The sequence below is a fragment of the Podarcis erhardii genome, assembly GCF_964252035.2.
Source record: "Podarcis erhardii genome assembly, chromosome: 12".
In the NCBI taxonomy this organism is placed as follows: Eukaryota; Metazoa; Chordata; class Lepidosauria; order Squamata; family Lacertidae; genus Podarcis; species Podarcis erhardii.
In genome coordinates this window covers 15,362,190-15,383,772 of record NC_138513.1, presented here as the reverse complement: position 1 = coordinate 15,383,772, position 21,583 = coordinate 15,362,190, and the positions used below count along the sequence as shown (strand labels likewise).

Genomic DNA, 21,583 nt, shown 5'->3' with positions numbered 1-21,583 from the left:
TGAGCACTGCCGGACAAAAAATCAGTAGAGATAGGAAAGTTATTAAGAGGAAAGTCATCATCCTATTGAGGAGCCCCTAATTTTTCCACCCCAAAAATACTCAAGTTTCCTTAGAGTCCTATTTTTAAAAAACTGGTTGAGGTTCAATAATATCTTCTACCTTAAGCAGCCTTGTCCAGTCATATATTGTTGGACTACAACCCCCATCATCCCCGACAACAGGCCAGGCTGGCTGGGGAAGATGGGTTTTGTAGTCCAACATCTGGGGCTCTACATCTGGGGAAAGTTGCTCCAAAGGGATTTCCTATGCCCTAGATTTGGTGCTGGTCACAGCCTTAGGACTATTAAGATGGAATTGGACAAATTCATGGAGTACAGGTCTACCAATGTGTGTAAGTCATGATACCTAAACAGGACCAGTAGGTTCAGAGATTGCATTCCTCTAGATACCAGTAGCTTGGGGTGTGTAAAGGAAGCTAAACAAGAGGGTAGAACTGTTGCCTTCATGTGCTGTTGTGAGCTTTATGGAAGCACTTAGCTAGGAAGTCTCTACTAGAAACAGGACAGTAAACTAGACAGAGCCCTGATTTTATGTTGCATAATCTGACCACATGTGTTCCAAAAGAGGTGAAACACCTTATATACTGCATGTATAAAAGCATATATTTTCAAAATATGCTATGCACATTTTTGTGAACTGCCCAGAGGACATTGTTGAAAGGACAGTTTATAAATGCTATTAAGTTAGGAAAAAAAATCTTGACCCAGTTATTAATTGTGCACAAAAAGAGAAATATATTGCATCATCCACTTCTCATTCAAGGGGCCCAGTATACCATATGGTGAATCAGTCATGGGTAGGAGTCTATAGAGCTGCAAACAAGAAACTTCCAGCATGTGAAGAAAAGAAAAGAAAAGAAAAGAAAAGAAAAGAAAAGAAAAGAAAAGAAAAGAAAAGAAAAGAAAAGAAAAGAGAAAAAAAGAGAAAAGAAAACCAGTTTATGAGGGGATTTTGTGAACTATCCAAGAAGTATCCAAATAATGTTTAACCCCTGAAACATCACTGTCCTTAGTGTGCATCCTCCACTCTCTGTAGTCCAGGGCTGGTTTCAGGCTTGAGGAAGCCCTCAGTATATGGCTGCTCATCACTGACATGCCTATGATTGAATTTACAATTTCCTATAGATACACTTCACATGTAACACCAGGCCTAACCATGACTTAAAGGAGGTGTGTGGAATCTTTTTGTCCTTGTGGGTCAGAACTGCCCCAATGACACCACACAGGTGAACTTTGAGAGGAATGTGGGATACCCCTCACTTGACATATCAACCATGTCAGGTGACTGACATCTGTCAAAGCTAGCCTAGGGAATAGGGGGAGATAGTTCAAAGTGCTTGCTCGGTCCTCTGCACAGAGCTTCCCAAATGCCTCACAACCAGTTGGTCTTAGAGCACACAAGGAAATGTGCTAGTTCCCAGAGAGATCACAGCCACTTGGCTCCTCTTCTTTCTGCTGTGACTAAGCCATGATTTGGCTTAGCATAACATCCAATCTCATGCTTGTGGTTTGCCTCATTCCAGACAGATCATGAATTATAACCATGGTTTGTTCTTGGTTTACCACCTGTGGTTTGCCTGGGGAAGACAAAGTATGTGCCGGACTGTGCTTTAGTCTCTAGCAGCACAACAGCAGCAGAACCGGGGAGGAGGACCTCTGACCCTGGTCCCAAGTGTCAAGCAGTAAGTGTGGATGTTTCTAGGAAAAAGACTATGTATGTAGACTTCTATACTCACAGGCTTTCCATGTGAGCTGGAATCCAAATTGTGAAGGGTTCCAGATAATTTGTAAGAATTTATGAACAGGTTGATATAACAACAACAACACAACCCCCCATGCTGTGCACATGGCACATACACACAGAGATCTATACAAGTTTTTCCAGCTAAATGAAAAGGTCTTGGCCTTAGGTGTTCATTTTGCATTTTTAATAACCTATTTTCAGTTGGGCTTGGATTGTTTTTAATTTTTTAACTGTTTTATGGTATGTCTATATATTGCCTTGAGGCATACAGGATTTCCTTTACATACATCCATGCCCAATGGATGGATGTCAGGGACAAGACTAAGTTATCACTTGACCTTGAGGACAAGGTACGCAGCATGGCTCCTACAGCCCCTTTCTACATGAGATCTCTTTTCACCTGATTCATGCATGAAAGGGACTTTTGTTTTTTAAAAAAAAAACCTTCATGCAAATTGAAGTGTTATTCTCCTTGCGTTTATTTTATTCAAACACGTTTCCAAGGAGCCATTTAGACTCTATCAAGGAAATCAAGCAAGGTGGGCAAATACACTCTTAAGTCCCCACAGGTGACGGTAACACAAAGATTGCTGTCAGATTTGGGATAAGGGAAGAAAAACAGGGAGGAAAAAATAACTCAAAATGCACAATGCTAGCCTAGCGCTATTGACTTTTGAGAAGAAGGGGCAAAGGTTAATTGGCAGATGTTTCTCATATCATAATTAACAATTTATTTCTATGCACTGTAACAAGATTAAGATAATTATCCTCAGAAACAGAAATGTAATGACAAATTACTGGTTTTCATATTGCAGTCAATCTCTTTCATATCAAAATAATCACCATGCTTAGCAGAAGGTGCATCTGCTCAGTTTTGGATAGGAGTATATAATAGAGATTTTGAACTGCCATATGGGAATCCATGAAGCCAACTCAACATGAGAGCAGGAAGTTGCTGGCTACACTTTTCTAGTATAATTTGGTAGCCAATGGAATCCCAGCTGGGACACCACAGAATGCATTCATCAAGAGAGTAACTTATTGTACTGTACTTTCTTAATTAGGGATGGACGAATAAAATATTTTCACATGGCAGGTGACATTAAGATCATATCGATATCCTGTTCTCCTTGATGCCAAAAGCTTCCTATATATTTTTTTTCATTTACAGTTTCCAGGCACATAGGTCTGGGTACTGGCAAGGTCCAGCTTCCTACAGCTTGGGAGGTAGCAGGTGCCTAGAGTACCTAAGGATGGGATAGGCAGGTTAGCAGTCAGCCAGCCAAAGTCCAAAGAGATCAGCGGCATTTCTCACTTTTGAGTTGGCCAGATGTAATAGGCCAGCCATATACATGCAAAAGCACAGGGCAAACTCTCTGGGGTCATCTGAGGTCCAATTCCAGAAGGGCTCTGTTCCATGGTTTTGAAAACTTCCTTTCTTCTATCCCAGAAACCCAGAGTTAAGCAAAGTTAAATAATTAGTGTCAGAGGCAATTATATGCAGTCTTGCTACAGGAGAGAAAAAGAATACGGTTCACTAAATGAGACTGTGTGTGTGTGTGTGTGTGTGTGTGTGTGTGTGTTTGTGTCTGTGTCTGTGTCTCTCTCTGTGTGTAGAGTGAGCCTTTGCTACTTTTTAAATTACTCAAAGTACTTCATGAAAGCTCCATGAAAGTACTTCATGAAAGCTCCTGCATTTCAGTGATACAGCTTGGTATTCTCAATCAAGAAGGTATTGTCCAAAATATATCCCACAATGCCTTCAGTATCCCAATTTGTGTGTCAAGTAATTGCTATTTTAAGTTCTTGGAAAATGCAGACTCATCCAATGCAAGAACTTCCATGGTACAATAAGTTAGTTTGGGAGTGGGAAGGCACTAAGATAGCTGGAAAAATTGACTTTGATAGCAATGGCTTCTCTTTCTAACTAGTCATTTTGTAGTCTTTTTTTTTTTTTTTTTACTTCAGGCTGCAAATACTTTTGATATTTTGTGCTTCAAAGTTGGAACTCTCATTTCATTTTTGTATTTCACCCATTCTCCCCACATTATCCTTACTTTTTTAGTTTTCCCTTCTTCTGCTGTCAACTTTGTGACAGCAGCACTCACTGAACTCACGACTAACAGCACAAGAGAGACCATATGTGTGGTACAATAACACAGAAAGCTGCAAGAACAAGAAACTGAAGGGTCTGACAACACGAGGCAGGAGAACCAAAAGGGGAATGATGCATAACTTAGCAAAGAGGCACCAGGCTGGGGGGAGGCAAGGAAGTCAGCATGTGAAATATTACAAAACAAGCTTGTGGAATTGAGTTTTTGCTGGAAAAGCTTTGATATGCATTTAAGATTAAGGAACTTGGGGGAGTGGGGATGCTACCACATGCTCTCTCCAGTCAGCATTCCTAGGCTAAGAAGGCCCTCAAAACACCTATCCAAAGCTCCACATTCAATTTATGGCAATTTTAGAGAATATTTTTTCACTATTGGCCAGGCTGCTAGCATTTGACACCTCTGCAAATCATGGAACATAGCCATCACTTCCCTGTCACATAATGACAAGAGTTCAGTTATGACATTTGATCTCTAAAAAACTTTAAAGAAGCCTTGATTGTAAGGGCAGAATAACCAAGATCACCACAAAGAGGACCCCTGGTATATTTGCATTATGTAACATGGGATTTGAATTGACAATCTTGAGCACACTCAAGCTCTGCTTTTGCCCCACGTTGGGCAAAAGATTCCTGCATCGCAGGGGGTTGGACTAGATGACCCTCATGGTCCCTTCCAACTCTATAATTTTATCATTATATAAACCATGGGCAAGCTAAGTCAGTTGTGCATGAGCGCCATACTGCTTCATGAAGCTTGAGCTGTCCCAATTTTATCTTCCCTTTCTCCAGCAAACCACGAAGCAGCTGGCTTAGCATTTGGTGTGAGTCAGAGCTCATGATTTCTTCTGTTCCAGACAAACCACATTCTTTAGCCAAGGTTTCTTCTTGGCTTCCTGTTCATGATTTGTTTGGGAGAAACCAACCAAGAAAGCTGGTGCACATGTAACACTAAGTCAGCCACATTGTGGTTTGTTTCCCTGCTGGAGGGAGCAGCAAAATGCTTAATTTTCTTTTTTGTGCATTATAGCTTAGCCATCAAAGATAACTTTGCTCCTTTGGCCAACCCCACTATTGGGGTGTCATGAATGGGCAAACTGTTAGTGATCTGATTTATTGTAAGTAGTTTTAACGTATTATTACTGCATATATATTTTTACTGTGGGCAGGGGCGGGGGTGCTTGCAAGATAAGATGTCTCAGGTGCCAAAGTAACTTAGCCAGCCTTGAGCACTAAGCATCTTGACTTGAGGAGAGGAAGGTAGGCTTGCTGTTTGCTCCTCCATCTCAGTCAGTGAAATGTATTGGGACAGTTCCAATCTCTTCTAAATGACCACTCCTACACCACCTGCTTCTTTTACTTTCCTTGGAGCCTCTTCCAAGGAACCAGCAAACAATCACATTTATTGTTTTCCTTAAAACCACTGTCAAAGCTTGTACACAAGAGACAATACGAGAAGATGCTTTGGGGCACTGCTTTGAAACGTCTACAGACAACATTAATGAAGCCCCAAATCACCAATATGAAAAGGAAAACACTGAAGCAGATAAATCCTAGAAACCTCAACTAACCATATGCTCCATTGCAATTTTCAGTTAAAGCAATTCTCTCATCCCCTTTTTTCATATCCATTATTCTTACTGAGGTGAAGACATTATGAAAGATGTTATGAAAAGTAAACAGGACTGCATTGCAATGTACTGATTCATATGATGATTCATTTCTAAAAGAAAACACAACCCAGAAACACTTGGTGCTTTAATTGTTCCTGTAATATACATCTGGATATTCTTCATCAGAAACATTTTAAGGATGTCTTGAGGAGCTTTGCTACAGTTAGCTTGTAAATAAATCTGATATTCTTTCTTCAACTACACTGGAGTTACTTTAAAAACTGGTTACAAAACATAAGAATGACAGCTTGTGAGGGGGAATGTTAGATTGCAATTCAGACCTCTCTGTTTTTATTTCAGCCTTAAACTATCTCAGTTTCTAGGAACCAGATACCTTATTATGTATCCAAACAAGAACTGTCTGCATGCATATGTGCCCCATATAGAGGCGCAAATGATCGTGAAGCACATGGGAAGTAAGTGCTAGACATAAAGGGAAATGCAATTTAAGGCTGGAGAGAGCCACCTACAGCCTATACAGTGAACAGAATTGTCTGTTAAAAAACCCCCTCTTTTTTATTTTGACGGACGAGCCCAAATTTGCTAATTATCAATCAATAAATAAATCATTGCAACCTTTCTTGACACGTGAAAGACAAAACTCTTACCGTTTCCTTTGGAATTTGTGACTGGCTTTGTTCAGTACTCTAGAAGAAGCGGGGACAAAAATTAAAATAAGCATAAGACATTTGCCAACGATTAAGAAGAGGACTATCAAGGGGTTTAGTTCTCAAATGGAGCATAGGATAAGAGATCAGAGCTACACAAAACAAATTGTGAAAAGTCCCAAATGCCCACAGGTGACACTTTATATGCCAATTCTGATTGGCTGGGACAAGTGCCTCCTTGTGCTACTGTCTGGCAGGATGTACCTGTGACAATGTTTAAAACACTCTGTGGTAACCTAATGGATGTTATTCTCTTTCGGTTGATATAACGTGTCCTTAATAGAGGGTCCCACCCTTACACAGCATAATATGCCAAGACCAGGGACTTTGCAAGCCAGACCTAGTTCTCGGTTCCATTACAGCACTCCATTCAAAGAGGAAACTACTTCCTTGTATTCCACCTCACTTACTCATCTCACTCAGCCTCCATTGTTTCAGGCAAAAGGTCCCTGACCAGGTACAGTGGTCTGGCAACTAATCCATTATACTACTGACCTGCATGCTGATTTAACAGTTTACCTGCTTTCAAGCCTACTCGGTTCCTCTTTTGCTTCCCCCCTTCCTGCCTAGCCCACCTGGACTTGCATGGCCTCTTATTGACACACAGGGTTGTATCCAAAGCTAGTCTTACTCAAAATAGAACCATTGAAGTTAATGGGCATGGATAACTTAAGTTCACTAATTTCAACTACCCTTCATAAGAACTAGCATTCCATCAAACTCAGTGGTTCCCAATAACAAGTATGGTAGTTCAGAATGCTTGGCATTGGAGCATCTTATTGGTGGCGGTGTAAGGCTATTTGAAAAGCTTGGATAATGATACATAATGATTTGAAGAAAATGCTTAAAATAACCTTTGTCCAAAAAAACCTCATTGGGCTTAAAGGACTAAATGTTTCTAAAGAGCAAAAGAATCTCCTCCTGTATCTGGTAGCAGTTGCTCGGCCACGATCATCCCAGAATATGAAAAAGAAGAAGTCCCCACCAAAGAAGATAAAGACGATCGGAATCAAAGATATTATGGACGTGCATGAACAAATGTAAAACAAAAGAACCAAGGAGGGGAGGAGAGGGAAGTCAAGGGATTTTGGAAATCCCATGTATGGGAGTTGTTATGTGATGGGGTTTTGTTATTGTAAAAATTAATAAAATAGTATTTAAAAAAGAGAATAGAACTCAGGAGAATTTACAGCATGAAAATAATGTATTTCCTTAAACATTTTATCCCTTACGTGCACACACAGAATGATGCATTTTACAGTTCCTGCCCATCAAGCCATGTTAATGTGCTTCAGAGCCATTAGGCAAACACAACTCTCCTTTGAGGGGCAATTTTAATTAATCTCCTGCACACAGACAAAGGCAACCAAAGCTCATCTAGAGGGAATAACTTGTTAAAGCCCAACTGCGGTTGACAAAAGACAGAGAACAGAGCCAAGAACTCCCTAATCCCTAAAATCAAGAGGAGAACAAAGCAAAAAAGAAGAAGAGAGGAGGTTTTGTTGGTGGCACAAGAAACATATAATGAAACTTGCCTGAAATCTCCCAAATTCTTGATCAGAAGCAAAATAGTGCTGTTTTCACATGAACTCCTTAACCATATTGGCCACTTGGGTCTAAATGAATACAGCTACAAGTTGGCAAAATGATGATGGGGAGAGGGAAACTTTGAGTCAACCACAGCAAATAAGAATGGATGTCTTGGAAGAGTGTTTCCATTTATTAGTGTAAACCACTCTACAATTGTTTTCATATCAAGCCTGCCATTTAGGTCAAGACTTTACGAGGTGACTGTATCCTAAGTGTGCATGAGATCCTTCCAGCATAATTTGACAATATAGAGATCCACATTATGCTATTTTGCAAGTTGAGTGAGAGACCATGTCTGATCACCTGTGATCACAGATCTGCACTGGTTGCCACTTTGTTACTGGGGCAAGTGAAACGTGCTACTATTAGTGTCACAAATTCCATAGAATTGTCATGGAGGGGATGGCCGGATCCTGACGAAGAATGGAATTGGCAGAGGGGTGTTCTGCCCTATGACATCTGACAGTCCAAGGCAGATACCTCCTGCTGTGGAGTTGTCCCCTGGTGTCTCCTTATGTCAGTGAGGAGCTGCATCCAAAGGAGAAGGCAAGTGAAAATAAATCAGATGCTGAGCTGGCACTGATGCCGCCTCTGCCTCCAAAGGACATGGGGATGTCAGCATGAAGAAAGTTTGTGGGACCACTCACTTAATGAGTGCCTGTTTGCTTGCCCAGTCCCCAGTGCTGTGTCTGCCTTGTCCTTGCTGCAGTGAGGACCAGGACAAGTCCCTTAATAGCTTGGGGCCAGTTTACTTGAGGACTCAGTTTACTGGAATTCACCCAGGACCTGCTCAGGAGAGAGTAGGCTCTTGTTCACTTGAAGTTATTTACACAGACACTGCATGGCCATGTCAAGGGTGTTGATGCTGCATCCAGCATTGCAGACTGATTAGGCAGTTGAACCAGTTGGCCCCCAAGTTCCCTTCCAATTCTAGATTAACAACCCATTTACGAGTTTTCACCTGTTCCAGAAGAAGCAGGATGTTTTCAAACTGTAGCATATCTTTGAGAGTAAACACACTCCTGTGGCTTCAGTATCTATCCCACATGCAAGTAAAAAAGGTCATGCCTCCTCTAAATAGTTCATTCACACTAAGGATTTGTCCATTGCTACCATCTCCCCACCCTCCAAAGTAGAATAAACCCTGCTCTACCATCCCCTATGCTGAAATGCAGACTTCATCATGCTCTCTGAACACAGATATTTTTCCATGTACCCACAATCACTCCTATCTTTCCACAAGTCCCAACATCATCATTAACCCTTTTGAATTATTTGGTAGTGATGGTAGTTGGTGGCAGGGAAGTTGGTGGCAGGGAATCGCTCAGATTCGGGAAGAAGTAGACTCCACCGTGGGAGCAGGGCCAGGGCGGGAGAGTGCTAGAGTTCTGTCTAGTCAAGTTGAGTGGGATCAATTCCAATCTGTTACCTCCGAGGATGTGGACAGGCTGCTTGGACGAGTGAAACCAACCACCTGTCTCCTGGATCCTTGCCCATCCTGGCTTATAAAAGCTAGCCGGGAAGGACTGGGCGATGGGCTTCGTGGGGTGGTGAATGCTTCCCTCCATGAGGGAGCCTTCCCAGACCCACTGAAAGAGGCGGTTATTAAACCGCTTCTTAAAAAACCATCTTTAGATGCGGCCACGATGGCCAACTATCGCCCAGTCTCAAATCTTCCATTCTCGGGCAAGGTGATTGAGCGAGTGGTTGCTGAACAACTCCAGGCACGCCTGGAAGAAGCGGACCATTTGGATCCCTTCCAGTCGGGATTCAGGCCTCATCATGGGACTGAAACTGCCTTGGTCGCACTGGTTGATGATCTCCGGCGGACCAGGGACAAAGGTGAGAGCTGTTTCCTAGTTCTGCTGGATCTCTCAGCGGCGTTTGATACCATCGACCATAACATCCTTCTGGACCGTCTTGAGGGGCTGGGAGCTGGGGGCACTGTCATACAGTGGTTCCGCTCCTTCCTCCTGGGCCGTGTTCAGAAAGTGGTGGTGGGGGATGAGTGTTCAGACCCCTGGGCTCTCACTTGTGGGGTGCCTCAGGGTTCTGTCCTCTCCCCCATGCTTTTCAACATTTACATGCAGCCGCTGGGAGAGATCATCAGGAGGTTTGGGCTGGGTGTTCATCAGTATGCGGATGATACCCAGCTCTACCTCTCTTTTAAATCAGAACCAGTGAAGGCGGTGAAGGTCCTGTGTGAGTGTCTGGAGGCAGTTGAAGGATGGATGGCGGTTAACAGATTGAGGTTGAATCCTGACAAGACAGAAGTACTGTTTTTGGGGGACAGGAGGCGGGCAGGTGTGGAGGATTCCCTGGTCCTGAATGGGGTAACTGTGTCCCTGAAGGGCCAGGTGCGCAGCCTGGGAGTCATTTTGGACTCACAGCTGTCCATGGAGGCACAGGTCAAATCTGTGTCCAGGGCAGCTGTTTACCAGCTCCATCTGGTATGTATGCTGAGACCCTATCTGCCTGCGGACTGTCTCGCCAGAGTGGTGCATGCTCTAGTTATCTCCCGCTTCGACTACTGCAATGCACTCTACGTGGGGCTACCTTTGAAGGTGACTCGGAAACCACAACTAATCCAGAATGCGGCAGCTAGACTGGTGACTGGGGGCGGCCGCCAAGACCATATAACACCGGTCTTGAAAGACCTACATTGGCTCCCAGTACGTTTCCGAGCGCAATTCAAAGTGTTGGTGCTGACCTTTAAAGCCCTAAATGGCCTCGGTCCAGTATACCTGAAGGAGCATCTCCACCCCCATCATTCTGCCCGGACGCTGAGGTCCAGCACCGAGGGCCTTCTGGCGGTTCCCTCATTGCGAGAGGCAAAGCTACAGGGAACCAGGCAGAGGGCCTTCTCGGTAGTGGCGCCCGCCCTGTGGAACACCCTTCCAGCAGATGTCAAAGCGATAAACAATTACCTGACATTCAGAAGACATCTTAAGGCAGCCCTGTTCAGGGAAGTTTTTAACGTGTGATTTTACTGTATTTTTGGTTTCTATGGAAGCCGCCCAGAGTGGCTGGGGAGGCCCAGCCAGATGGGCGGGGTATAAATAATAAATTATTATTATAAGTACAAGTACTTTATTACGGTCATAGACCAGCATAAACAGAACATATACATAGATAGTATAACAGTATGAATCCAGGCGAATAATTATTAAATAAATATTATTAAATAAATATTATAAATATTATTATTATGAAGTGTGTCAAGTGAGCGGGGTGCTGGGAAATATAACATAGAATCTAATTGGCGATCTTGGACTCACAAGAGGGCTTTTGAGGGTGCTGGGGTCTGCAGGGGGAAGGTAAATCAGAAACAATCCACCCCTTCTCTTCAATTATCAGATGTTCCTGCTGGGTCAAAAGCCCAGTTGTGAATGCCAGGGCACCAACTGGTCTCCATCCATAGATGTCTTGGGTACCTATGTCCTTAGCATGAATACTAGTGGCATGGAAAGTTGCATTTCCTAAGTTCCCTATCACCTAGGACACTCCTTTTGCAGCATTCAATACACCAAAGAGAGATAGAGACCTATGTTCTTATATTTAGAAGAACTTAAAGGGGGGATAGAGGGAGAAAGACTATTATAGGATGGAGGAGTTTGAATTCTTAGAAAGAAAAATGAATTGTAGTCGCATCGTTGCTTGAAGTCTTGAGTAAAGACAACTGGGATAGGAATGTAGGCCTTATACCAAGTCAGACCAATTGTCTATCCTGTCTGGAAGTGACTCTCCTTAATTTCAGGCAGGGTTTTCTCTCAGTCCTAACTGGAGATATTGAAATACTGAACAATGATTTGGTCCAAAATAAGGCAGCTTTATACAATCAACATTTGCTACATCCACAAAGGCAATTATTGTGGAAACATTTGTGCACAGCCTATATACTATGATAATTTTCTTTAAGATACATTGTACAACAGGGATTCTCCGAATTGCCTTGCTAAATTAATAACTGTGGGGTGTCTTTCCCATGTAGCTATAATATTAGAAACAACCACATTTTTGCCCTTACAGATTCTTCATTTCCAAATCATAGCATTCATACATCCTGTTCTAGATTAATTGTAAATGCTCTGAGACAGGGGGGGAAATGTTCATGTAGTGTGACAAACAGCAAGCTTTCCAACAGGGACGCAAAAGACAGGGAATAATCAGTTGTCTGTAGGCACTCAGGCAAAGTACATGCAACAGTTTATAATCTGCATTTGCTGTCACCCATGATTTGAAAACATTAGTTCCCATATTAATGTGGAAATCCAATTTGGAGACCACTGCTAAAAGGAAATGTCCATGTGAAATGTAGTAGAAGTTTATTTTGCTGTGCTCCACTTCAAGCTGCACATGTTTGACAGCAGGTCTTCACATTATTTGCTCATATTCACCTAATGTGCCTTAGCCACTTTAAAAAAATAAAAATAAAATACGCACCAGTTCTCTTGGATGGAATGCTTCTTCCTGGCGGAAAATGATAAGGCTTACACTCCCTCCCATCCTGGTGCTTCTCAGCAAGGAAACAACTTCTTCTTGGGTTTTTCCTGTTAAATCAACTCCATTTACCTGCAATGGGTGGGGAAAAGATTTTGAATTACCCTGTGTGCAACAGGTGAAGATTGTTGTGATAAACCAGAGCAGCACAGTGTCCTGGTTCACCTATAATGCTAAACTGTGTTTCAGATACCTTCAGAAGTCTGCATGCACATGAAAGTTCATACCAGTAACAAACTTAGTTGGTCTCTAAGGTGCTACTGGAAGGAATTTTTTTATTTTGTTTCGACTACGGCAGACCAACACAGCTACCTACCTGTAACTAGATGTCAATATTCCCAATAATGTGTATGGGTCTGCATTATCTTGTACCTTATTACACTAATAAATTTTAAAACACTCAATTTTTCCACAAAAGGTTATCCAATTTTCTAGGTGAAAAGAAACACACACACACACACACACACACACACACACACACACATATGTTCTCAAGGCTTGGCCGCTCTCACTGGTGCTTTTAACTCTTCGGTGACCTAACAAACAAGATCTAAGTTACAGTTTTGCTGTAACTATGATTCATCAACTATGGTTTATGTTAACCATAGTTTAGTTCTTTGCACAAACCAGGACACCGTAAGCTAGAACTAGGTGACATATTTTGTCTTAGGGAAAAGTCATGCCTGTGTTTGGGGCTGAAATTTGGAGAAAGCCCATTGGGTTCTCCAGCTGCACACAACACAGAAAAAAACCTGCAGGATTATTCCTGAGCAGCAAATACAGATATAGAGCCCTGCAATGTTTGTTCACGCAGGCAGAAAGAGAACAGCATTGTGGCAACTCCAGCTCTGCTTTTTAATTCACCTCCTCTCCCCATTCTTCTCTCTCTCACTCTCTCTGGGGGCAGTGTGAACAGCCATTGTGTTCCCCTATCAACAAGAGCAATTAGTGGAGAGTGGCACTGCCATGGACCTGGCCTCCAAGCACCAGTGTTGCTGCCACATGCCAGGGCAGTGTATTGTTGAAGTTGGGCAGATGCTGGCACATTAGCAGAACCAATCAAGCACTGCTGCCAGTGTGACCACGTTGCTCTATCCTCACTGCTCTTTCGCCCCAGTATATGGCAAGAAGGCAGTGCCGGTCCACTGTGGTGCCCTTCCCTGCCAGCCATTTCTGCCTTCTGCCATAGTTTGGGGCTGAAACTGTGATGCACTCAGAAGCTGCTATACTGGTAAACAGCCTGAAAGGCACTTACATAGGTAAACACTGGGAGCTACGTTCAGAAGCAGCACAAATGACTTATGTGCAGAGCAATTCAGTGGTTTGTCCATGGCATTTAAATAGTAATACACACATGTCTTAAAAATCAGCATTTTCTTACTTATGAGAACACTACTCCTGCACAGGTTCAGGCAATGATGATGCACTTCCAAAGGCAACACAACCACAGAACGTATCTAGATATGATCAGCGTGCCTGAATTTGGAAAACAAATTGCAACTCTGCAAATAACATCCCAATATGAGTTGGATGCCAAGATAAGTGTGCTTGCTTGTCTGCAATATATCCAAGCACACCCAGGAGCATGTGAAGCCCTGACAGATAAGTGAAACTGGGATACTGAATTGAAACTGACCAGACATGATAGAAAACATCAGGGAGGCTTTTCGTTTGTAAGGACGTAGCAGAGTTAAGAAAGCAAGAGGCTCAGTTAGTAGAAAGGCACAAAATAAATGTGGGTAGAAGTCAGCATAATGAACATACAGACATCAGAAAATGCTAAAAGATACAGCTGAAGAAGAAGCAGATGAAGGGGGCGGAGCTTGAGATCCACTGGCATTTATCTGTGAGAATTCGCTGCGGGCGAGTGATATCCCAGGAGACTCACTGAGGACAAGTAATGTCCCAGGAAAGCAAACATGGTTCTTTGCTGTGGCTGCTGCTGAAAAGTGTAACAGAAAACCCAGAAAATTACAAAGAACCAGTCACCTTGACTTCAGTGCTCAGCAAGCTATTATAACAGCAATCAAAGGAGGCAACAAGAAGCTATCAGGCTAAGCTTATTTTTACCTTTGGATTGGAAAAAAGGAAGAAACTACTTTAGAAGATAAGTGCTATGCACTGGAAGTAACTATCTTTACTTCAGTAAAAGTGATGGCAATATTCAGCAGTATGAATTTGGAGCCATGTGGATCATCTAGAAGCATAGAATTGTAGAGTTGAGGTGGACTTGGATGGCTGTAGAAGAGGATTAGACAAATGCACGGTTAAGGCTCTCAGTGGCTACTAGCCACAATGGATGTGTTCTGCCTCCACTGTTGGAAGCAGTTTGCCTCTGAATACCAGTTGCTGGTAATCACAAGCAGGGAGAGTAGTGCTGACCTCAAATTCTACTTGTAGGTTTTCCATAGGCATCTATTTGGCCCTTGGCAGAACAGGATGGTGGACTAGATGGACCTTTCACCTGCTCTTCTTAGGTGGGGCTAACACAAGGCAGTACCACAGCTTAGTTCAGTCAACAGAGCATGAAACTCAATGTAAGACTGAATACTCATTATTCCCCCCCCCCATCATTTTTATTTTTTTTTTGTATGTTGTTTAGGAACATTATCTGACATGAGAGATTTTTCAAAGTCTAAATGGTCATACATCAAGGAAACCTAAAATACACAATTTTCAGCTGCTGGGCAGCAGTGTCAGGCTGCATAGCTCCTATGGTTTATTCCAACTCTAAGCTCTCAATATGAAGGCAATGGAGTAGTGAAAGCATCATGAGTTCATAATGTGACAACAGTATTAGAGGACTGCATTAGGAACTGTTGTATTTTCCCTTACAGATCATAAGGCAAAGTGGCAGGCTCTCTGGAGCAGTACAAAATCTATAGTGAAAATACAGAGAGAAATGTGTAAATGCATTTCCCCCTTTTTGCTTAAACATTCTTAAATAGAATAGCGTGGGAGGAGGCTGCCATTTCTTATCCCTCCTTAGAAATTACAAAAGAAATGGAGCATACAGGAGATGCTTGGCCACTAAGAAAAAAGAAGAGGGCTTTGCATGACATTAGCAGGGTAATTTTATTAACCCTCACAGTCTTTCAGCCCATATTCATCCTCGGCCTCACTTATCAGGAGCATTTTACATGTTAGACTGCAAACTTTGTTAAGGAAAGTCGTATTCATAACTTTGCATCATTCTGAGAGGAAAGTGAGTAAATAATGGGCATGGCAGTTAAGAATATTTTTTCTACACAGCATGAGTACCAGCACAAATCAGGATTTTTTTAAAAAAAAAAACTATGAAGGGACAGTGAGTCCTTATGTTTCTTCATGTCTCATGTTTTGTTGCTGCTTGTATATTTAACAGATATATATTTGTAGCACAAACTCTCTATGATAATACTCCCAAAATGGTGTTCCTATCTTGTCAATCTGTACTGAAAGGAAGAGAAAGGTCAAGATTTAGAGAACTGCAGGTGCCTGAAAAAACTGAGACTGACATGGTTTCTTCTCCGGCTTTTTGACAGAAGGCAGAGCCTTCTTCTTATCCCTGGTCTCTACTAAGTGGACTTCCAGAGATTCCTCCGGACCCTGAGCCTGAAGAAAAGTTTCAGAATCATTGGGGGAGCACTCCATACTCACCCCCATCTGACCCAGAGAATCATTAGGGGCCCCTTGCCTGGATCCTCCAAGGGAGTGTGCATAGACTCCCTCCTCTTTGCCATCGCCGTGAGGGGAAAGTTAATCATTCTGGGTGCACAGGTGCAATGAAAAATGCAGGAAGGCCTAACACGACTTCACCCACTGTTGTCTTTCTTCAAAATTCCCAATTAATCATCAAGGAATAAGATAGAGGCCCAACTCAGCCCAATGAGTCAGGGAGTGAGCACAGAGAACATGAAAGCCACTAAACTCCCAGATGCAGCAGTCAGGTCTCAAGCTCTTGGGGCCTCCAGAAGAACTGCTGAGGAGAAAAATAAAATGGCACTCCTGCTCTCCAAAACGAGGGGGGACATGCAATCTCCTGTCCCTGTTGCTTCTGTGACATCTTTAGATGGTTGTCTGGCAATCAGGCCCAGAACTCAACCACCTCCTACATTCTCCCCTTTTCCAGAACGGCAGGGAAGGAGAGAAAATATGATGAAAAACAAAGGGGGGTAATGGAAAACAAAAACTAAAGAGAGGACAACTGAGATTGTACACAAAATCCACTGAATCAAGTACTCAGACAAGTGCTTCTCACAGGGAAAGGTGTGAAGACCCAACTGCCCCTAGCATCTAAAGAGATGGGATGACTCCCCCTGCCCCAGATAGGGAACAAGAATCTGAAGATCCTGCCTGTGTCCAGCAGGGGGATTTATCCTTATCAGGAATGTTGCCCCCCTCCATCTGGTAAAAAATGCTTTGGAAAAACGCAACTGTTATATAAATAATTAGCCAAGGTTTCTCATATCTGCCTGCCTAGAGAGATAACAAATGGAGTTGAAGAAATTAGTGAAATTTACACCACTTGTAAATTTGCAGTGCAAATTTCATTGAAAGCATTGGTCAGCCTCAGGAAATTTGTGAAGAAAACAACAACTAGGATCTCACCTCCAGGATCTGAGGAACAGTTCTTTCACAGATGAGTGAGAAAGAAGGTATTCTGAACCAACTAAAGAGCATCCATTCTTACTTCCCTTTCCTCTCTTTGCTTCCTCACTCTTCTCCCCTTTCTGTTGCTCCATTTGAGACTGTGATTTCTAATCTACACATTCCAACAGAATTGCCCATATCCTCCTCCTTTGTTTTGACTGTATATTTATCCCCACAAGACAAAAACTTGGATGAGGTTAAAGCAGAGAACAATTCACTGGGGGAAAGGTAGAAACATGACAATGAATGCTGCAGATATCTGAAGCCAAACAATTACAAAACTCATTAAACTAAAAAATAACCTTGAAAGAGCTCCAAATAGGTTAAATATACACTATTCAAGAAATCCAAACAATTCTAGGTCTTTCCTATAGCAATATCAGATAATAAAAATAGCATTAGGAAAAATGTATTGCAATCTTACATTCCCCCCTTCCAATTTTATTAGATTTCTATATTTTTACCCTTTGGTGTGGTACTTTCATCCATACTAATTATTATTAGCTACACTCCTTCAGTCAAGAAGTTGTAATAAATTTAACAATTTACTTAAGTTACACACTTTTTATCTACACAGATTTCCCATAAACCCTCTGCTTCCTAAATTCTGGTGTCTATGTACCAGCTTCCTGTATTTGCCCAATCTCATGCTTGTACGCATGTATGTTCTCAAAGGACTGACACCAAGCATCCCAACAAAGGCAGATCTAGGGGTGCAAAGCTTATGAGGTGTCGTAACTATGACATCCCACAGAAGGCAAGAGGCTGGAGGGAGCCAGATTTTGGCATCGCACAGGGTGCCACTGAAATTTGAAGTGTTAAGTTCTGCTACTGATCCTAATACCCCTTATATGCATGTCTGATGCTGCACTCATCATTCTTTAATATGGAGCAGGCAGGGACATCTCTAATTTGTGTGACAATATAGAGCAGCCAGCACCAGCTTGGGGCCCTCTAAATGCTTTGGCCTTTAACTCCCATCAGCCGCAGCCAGCATGGCTATGATAGTTAGAACTGATGGGAGTTGTAGTCCAAAAATCTGATGTTGTGTAGATAGGAAACTGCTCTATGTCAGTATGAATATATTTTTCTGAAAAGGCTGCAATGAATCAGCCTTTAGGGAGGATACCGTTGCAGGTGACGGGGAGACATTACATGAGAAAGATTTATATTGGAAGTGCAGCCTTATCCCTTATCCCAAATAACTTGTGATACTGTTCATTTTGTTTACCAGAATAGAGCCACAATAAAAAACTTAAGCACACGAACAAAGCAATAGATGCCATATCCAATTATTCTCTCGCAAGTAAAAACTGAGCCATCCGACAAAATAACAAACTTTCAAGATGAGACTGCTTTTTGCAAAGCAAGTGAAGCTGCTGACTGGAATATGAGTGTTTATTAATATTGTTATTCAGAAAGCACGAAGACCAGAAGACAATGCCCTGGGAAACTGGCAGCAGAGCAGTAGAAAATTCATTGAAATGATATACAAAAGCAGGCAATCTGCTGAAAGGACTAATAGAACTCCCTAACAGCTTTGCAACATTTCATCACCTCAATAAGTCGGTCACCAGCCTTTAATCTTCCATCTTGAATAGCTGCACCTCTTGGTAGGATGTTTTTCACGTAAATTGGAGCTGAGCCGCCAATTGGAACATCTCTAGAAGTGATGCTAAATCCTAGGCCTTCTGTACCTGCAAAAATGATTTTAAAATGCTGTAAGTTTCTGAAGTCCATCTGTGTATGATTATATATCTATATATCTATTCACATCAAACCTCTCTCTGGATCTCCCCACTCCCTGCCTAATATTTTTTAACCACTAACAGATACTTAGAAGAAATATTATACCATCAATACAATTAAATTCACAGTTATTTGCATGCAATGCACATAACACAGAGACTTGCACAAATATGGCGTGAATTTTAATCCGTTTCAGTATTTTAACTTCTTGTTAATGTACAGTCGTACCTTGGTTCACAAACAGAATGCGTTCCAGGAGTTCGTTCGACTCCCAGAATGGTTCAGAAACCAAGGTGTGGCTTCCGATTGGCTGCAGGGGCATCTGCAGCCAATCAGAAGCTGTGAAAGCTGCACTGGATGTTCAGCTTCCGAAAATCGTTCAAAAACCGGAACACTCACCAAAACGTATGAGTTCTGAGGTGTTCAGCAACCAAGGTATGACTGTATTGTATTTTTGTGATTTTATGGTTTTATCTTCTTGTAAACCTCTTTGTTTTTTACAATCAAGTGGGATATAGACCTTCAAGCTTTAACTTCAAACACACATAAATGATGTTGTAAAGCTTTATTTTGCCAATCTTAAACCTCCCCATCTTTAAGAAGTGGCTACCATGAAACAGAACAAATTGTAAAATCTCTGCTACTACATTTTACAACTAAAAAGCTTACTGGTTAAGTCCTGTCTTTTAGGATAATTCACACAAAAGCAGATAAAAAATCAACATTTAAAACAAATTTTCTTCATAGCAGCTAGACTAAAAATAATCAAACAAAGGAAAAACTTAGGGGACATTCTAATGAATGAATGGTATCAGAAAATAAGGTCTATTGCTTTAATGGGGAAATTATCTCTTCAACTAAAAGGCAGGAAACCCTAACAAAAACTAAAGATAAATTCCAGACGTTCTGGTGACCACTCCAGTAAAACATGCAGCAATTTACAAAAGCCATCCTATTGATATGATAGCCACACAATTAATACATAAAAACTGATACCACCCTAAGAAGTGATCTGGATATACCCATTCAGACATACCCATATTTATGTCAACCCTTATCAACAGGCATTAAATTTTATTTTATTTTTAAATCACAGCATAAGAACATGTTCTTAAATATAAGATAAACACTTAAATACATCATGATACTATCTGTCAGGACTGGAAAAGGCTTGCTTTACAGCAACTTTTTGCCAAAAACACACCATTAAAGCAGCTAGAAAGCTGCCTTATATTGTCAATCCACTTAGCTCAGTATTGTCTAGGCACTGAATTGGCAGCCATTATTCAGGGTCTCAAACAGGGCTGTTTCGCAGCCTGAACTGAAGATGCTGGGGCTTAAACCTGTACTTTTCTGCAGGCAAAGTATGTGCTATACCACTAACTACAAGCATCTCCAGAAGTAAAAAAAGGAAGTTGCTATTTGAGTGTGAGCGAAGCAAATTAGTACCTCACCTGCCTAAGACTGAGGGAGTGCATGTTTATCAGGGATGGGGAACCTGCAACTGTCTGGATTATACTGAACTACAATTTGCATCAATCCTAGCCAGCATGGCCAATGGGCAGGAGTTAAATGTGCTGCAGGCCACCAATACCTAAAGGGCCAAAGGGTCCCTATCCCTCCCTGGTGTATATAGATAGATTTTTGCATGAGACTCGAGCTTATGATGATCCACACACACACAAACCCCCAAGCCCAGTCCTTATGAGCAAGATACAGAAAACTATCTGGTTGTAAACAATCCATAGGAGAAACTACAAGGATATTACTGATCTGATTATATTGCTGTTCCATTTTTACTTAAAATTACTTTCTCATCTCAGCAGTTCCCAAGGTATTTTATAAATAGTATTAAAACCTCTTCTGCCTCTGGAGCAGAAGAATGTTTTTGCATGTTTGAAATTCATAGTGTTGATAGATTTTGTGCTATTCCAGAGGCAGGAGAGGTTTTCATACTATTTATGAAATACCTTGGGAGCTGCTGAGATGAGGAAGTAAGTTTAAGTCCAGGGGCCTTACAATAATTTCAGAATAATAGTCTAGTAGTTCTCCTAGAAGCTTCCTAGTACATCTCCTTTGCAAGGATGGAAAACATGTGGCCTTCCAGATGTTTCGGACTACAACTCCCATCAAGTCCAATGGTCAGTGATGATGGGAGTTTAGCCGTACAACATTTGGAGGGCTGTATCTTCCCCATTGCTGACCTATGGGTTTACTGACATTCATATAAAGAGATAGCATGCAAACGCCATAATCACTATACTAGGAAATAGGTTTCAAATGACATAAAAGTAAGGCTTCTCTGGATCCTGTTATGTATAATAACCAAACAAACTGACAAGGTATGCCACTCTGAGTTGCCTGGATGAAGAGTTCCCCAGAAAAGAGCCAGTATGGAATAGTGGTTAGAGCAAAGCTTTCTAAACTGTGTGTCGTGACACATTAGTATATCGGCTGCATTGTGTAGATGTGCTGCACAAACACTCCCCACGCTCCTCCCGGGGCTAGAAAGGGGTTAGTTTAAGCTCCAGTTTGCTAGTAAAACTGAACTACTGTGTTGTGAAATGATGCATGTCTAAATAGTGTGTCACCAACATGAAAAGCTTGGAAAGCTCTGGGTGTTGGGGGAGGCACAGGTTAAAAATCCTGCCCAGGCATGAAGTTCACTGGGTAACCTTGGATCAGTCATCATGCTCTCCCAGCCCAACCTACATCTCAGGGTTGTTATTGTGAGGATAAAATGAGGAAGGAGGAAAACTCTTATTCTACACTAATATTACATTGCCTGCAGTGTTGGAGGAGGGGAGTGAGGAGGATGTGCCCATCAAGTTGCACCAGACATGATGGACAGATTGAA

General features: G+C 41.9%; 1 protein-coding gene across 4 annotated transcripts in view; it reads right to left on the bottom strand.

Moving 5' to 3' along the window:
* The window catches only part of PARD3 (par-3 family cell polarity regulator), a 550,835-nt gene that overhangs the window by 208,357 nt on the left and 320,895 nt on the right, over positions 1-21,583 (bottom strand). For all 4 annotated transcript variants that reach the window (XM_081834189.1, XM_081834186.1, XM_081834187.1 and 1 more), the window contains 3 exons: positions 18,535-18,674; positions 12,289-12,417; positions 6,196-6,234 (listed from right to left, as the gene is read on the bottom strand). In XM_081834189.1, coding sequence (XP_081690315.1) covers positions 6,196-6,234; positions 12,289-12,417; positions 18,535-18,674 — 308 coding nt within the window. The remainder of the gene's footprint in view (positions 1-6,195; positions 6,235-12,288; positions 12,418-18,534; positions 18,675-21,583) is intronic.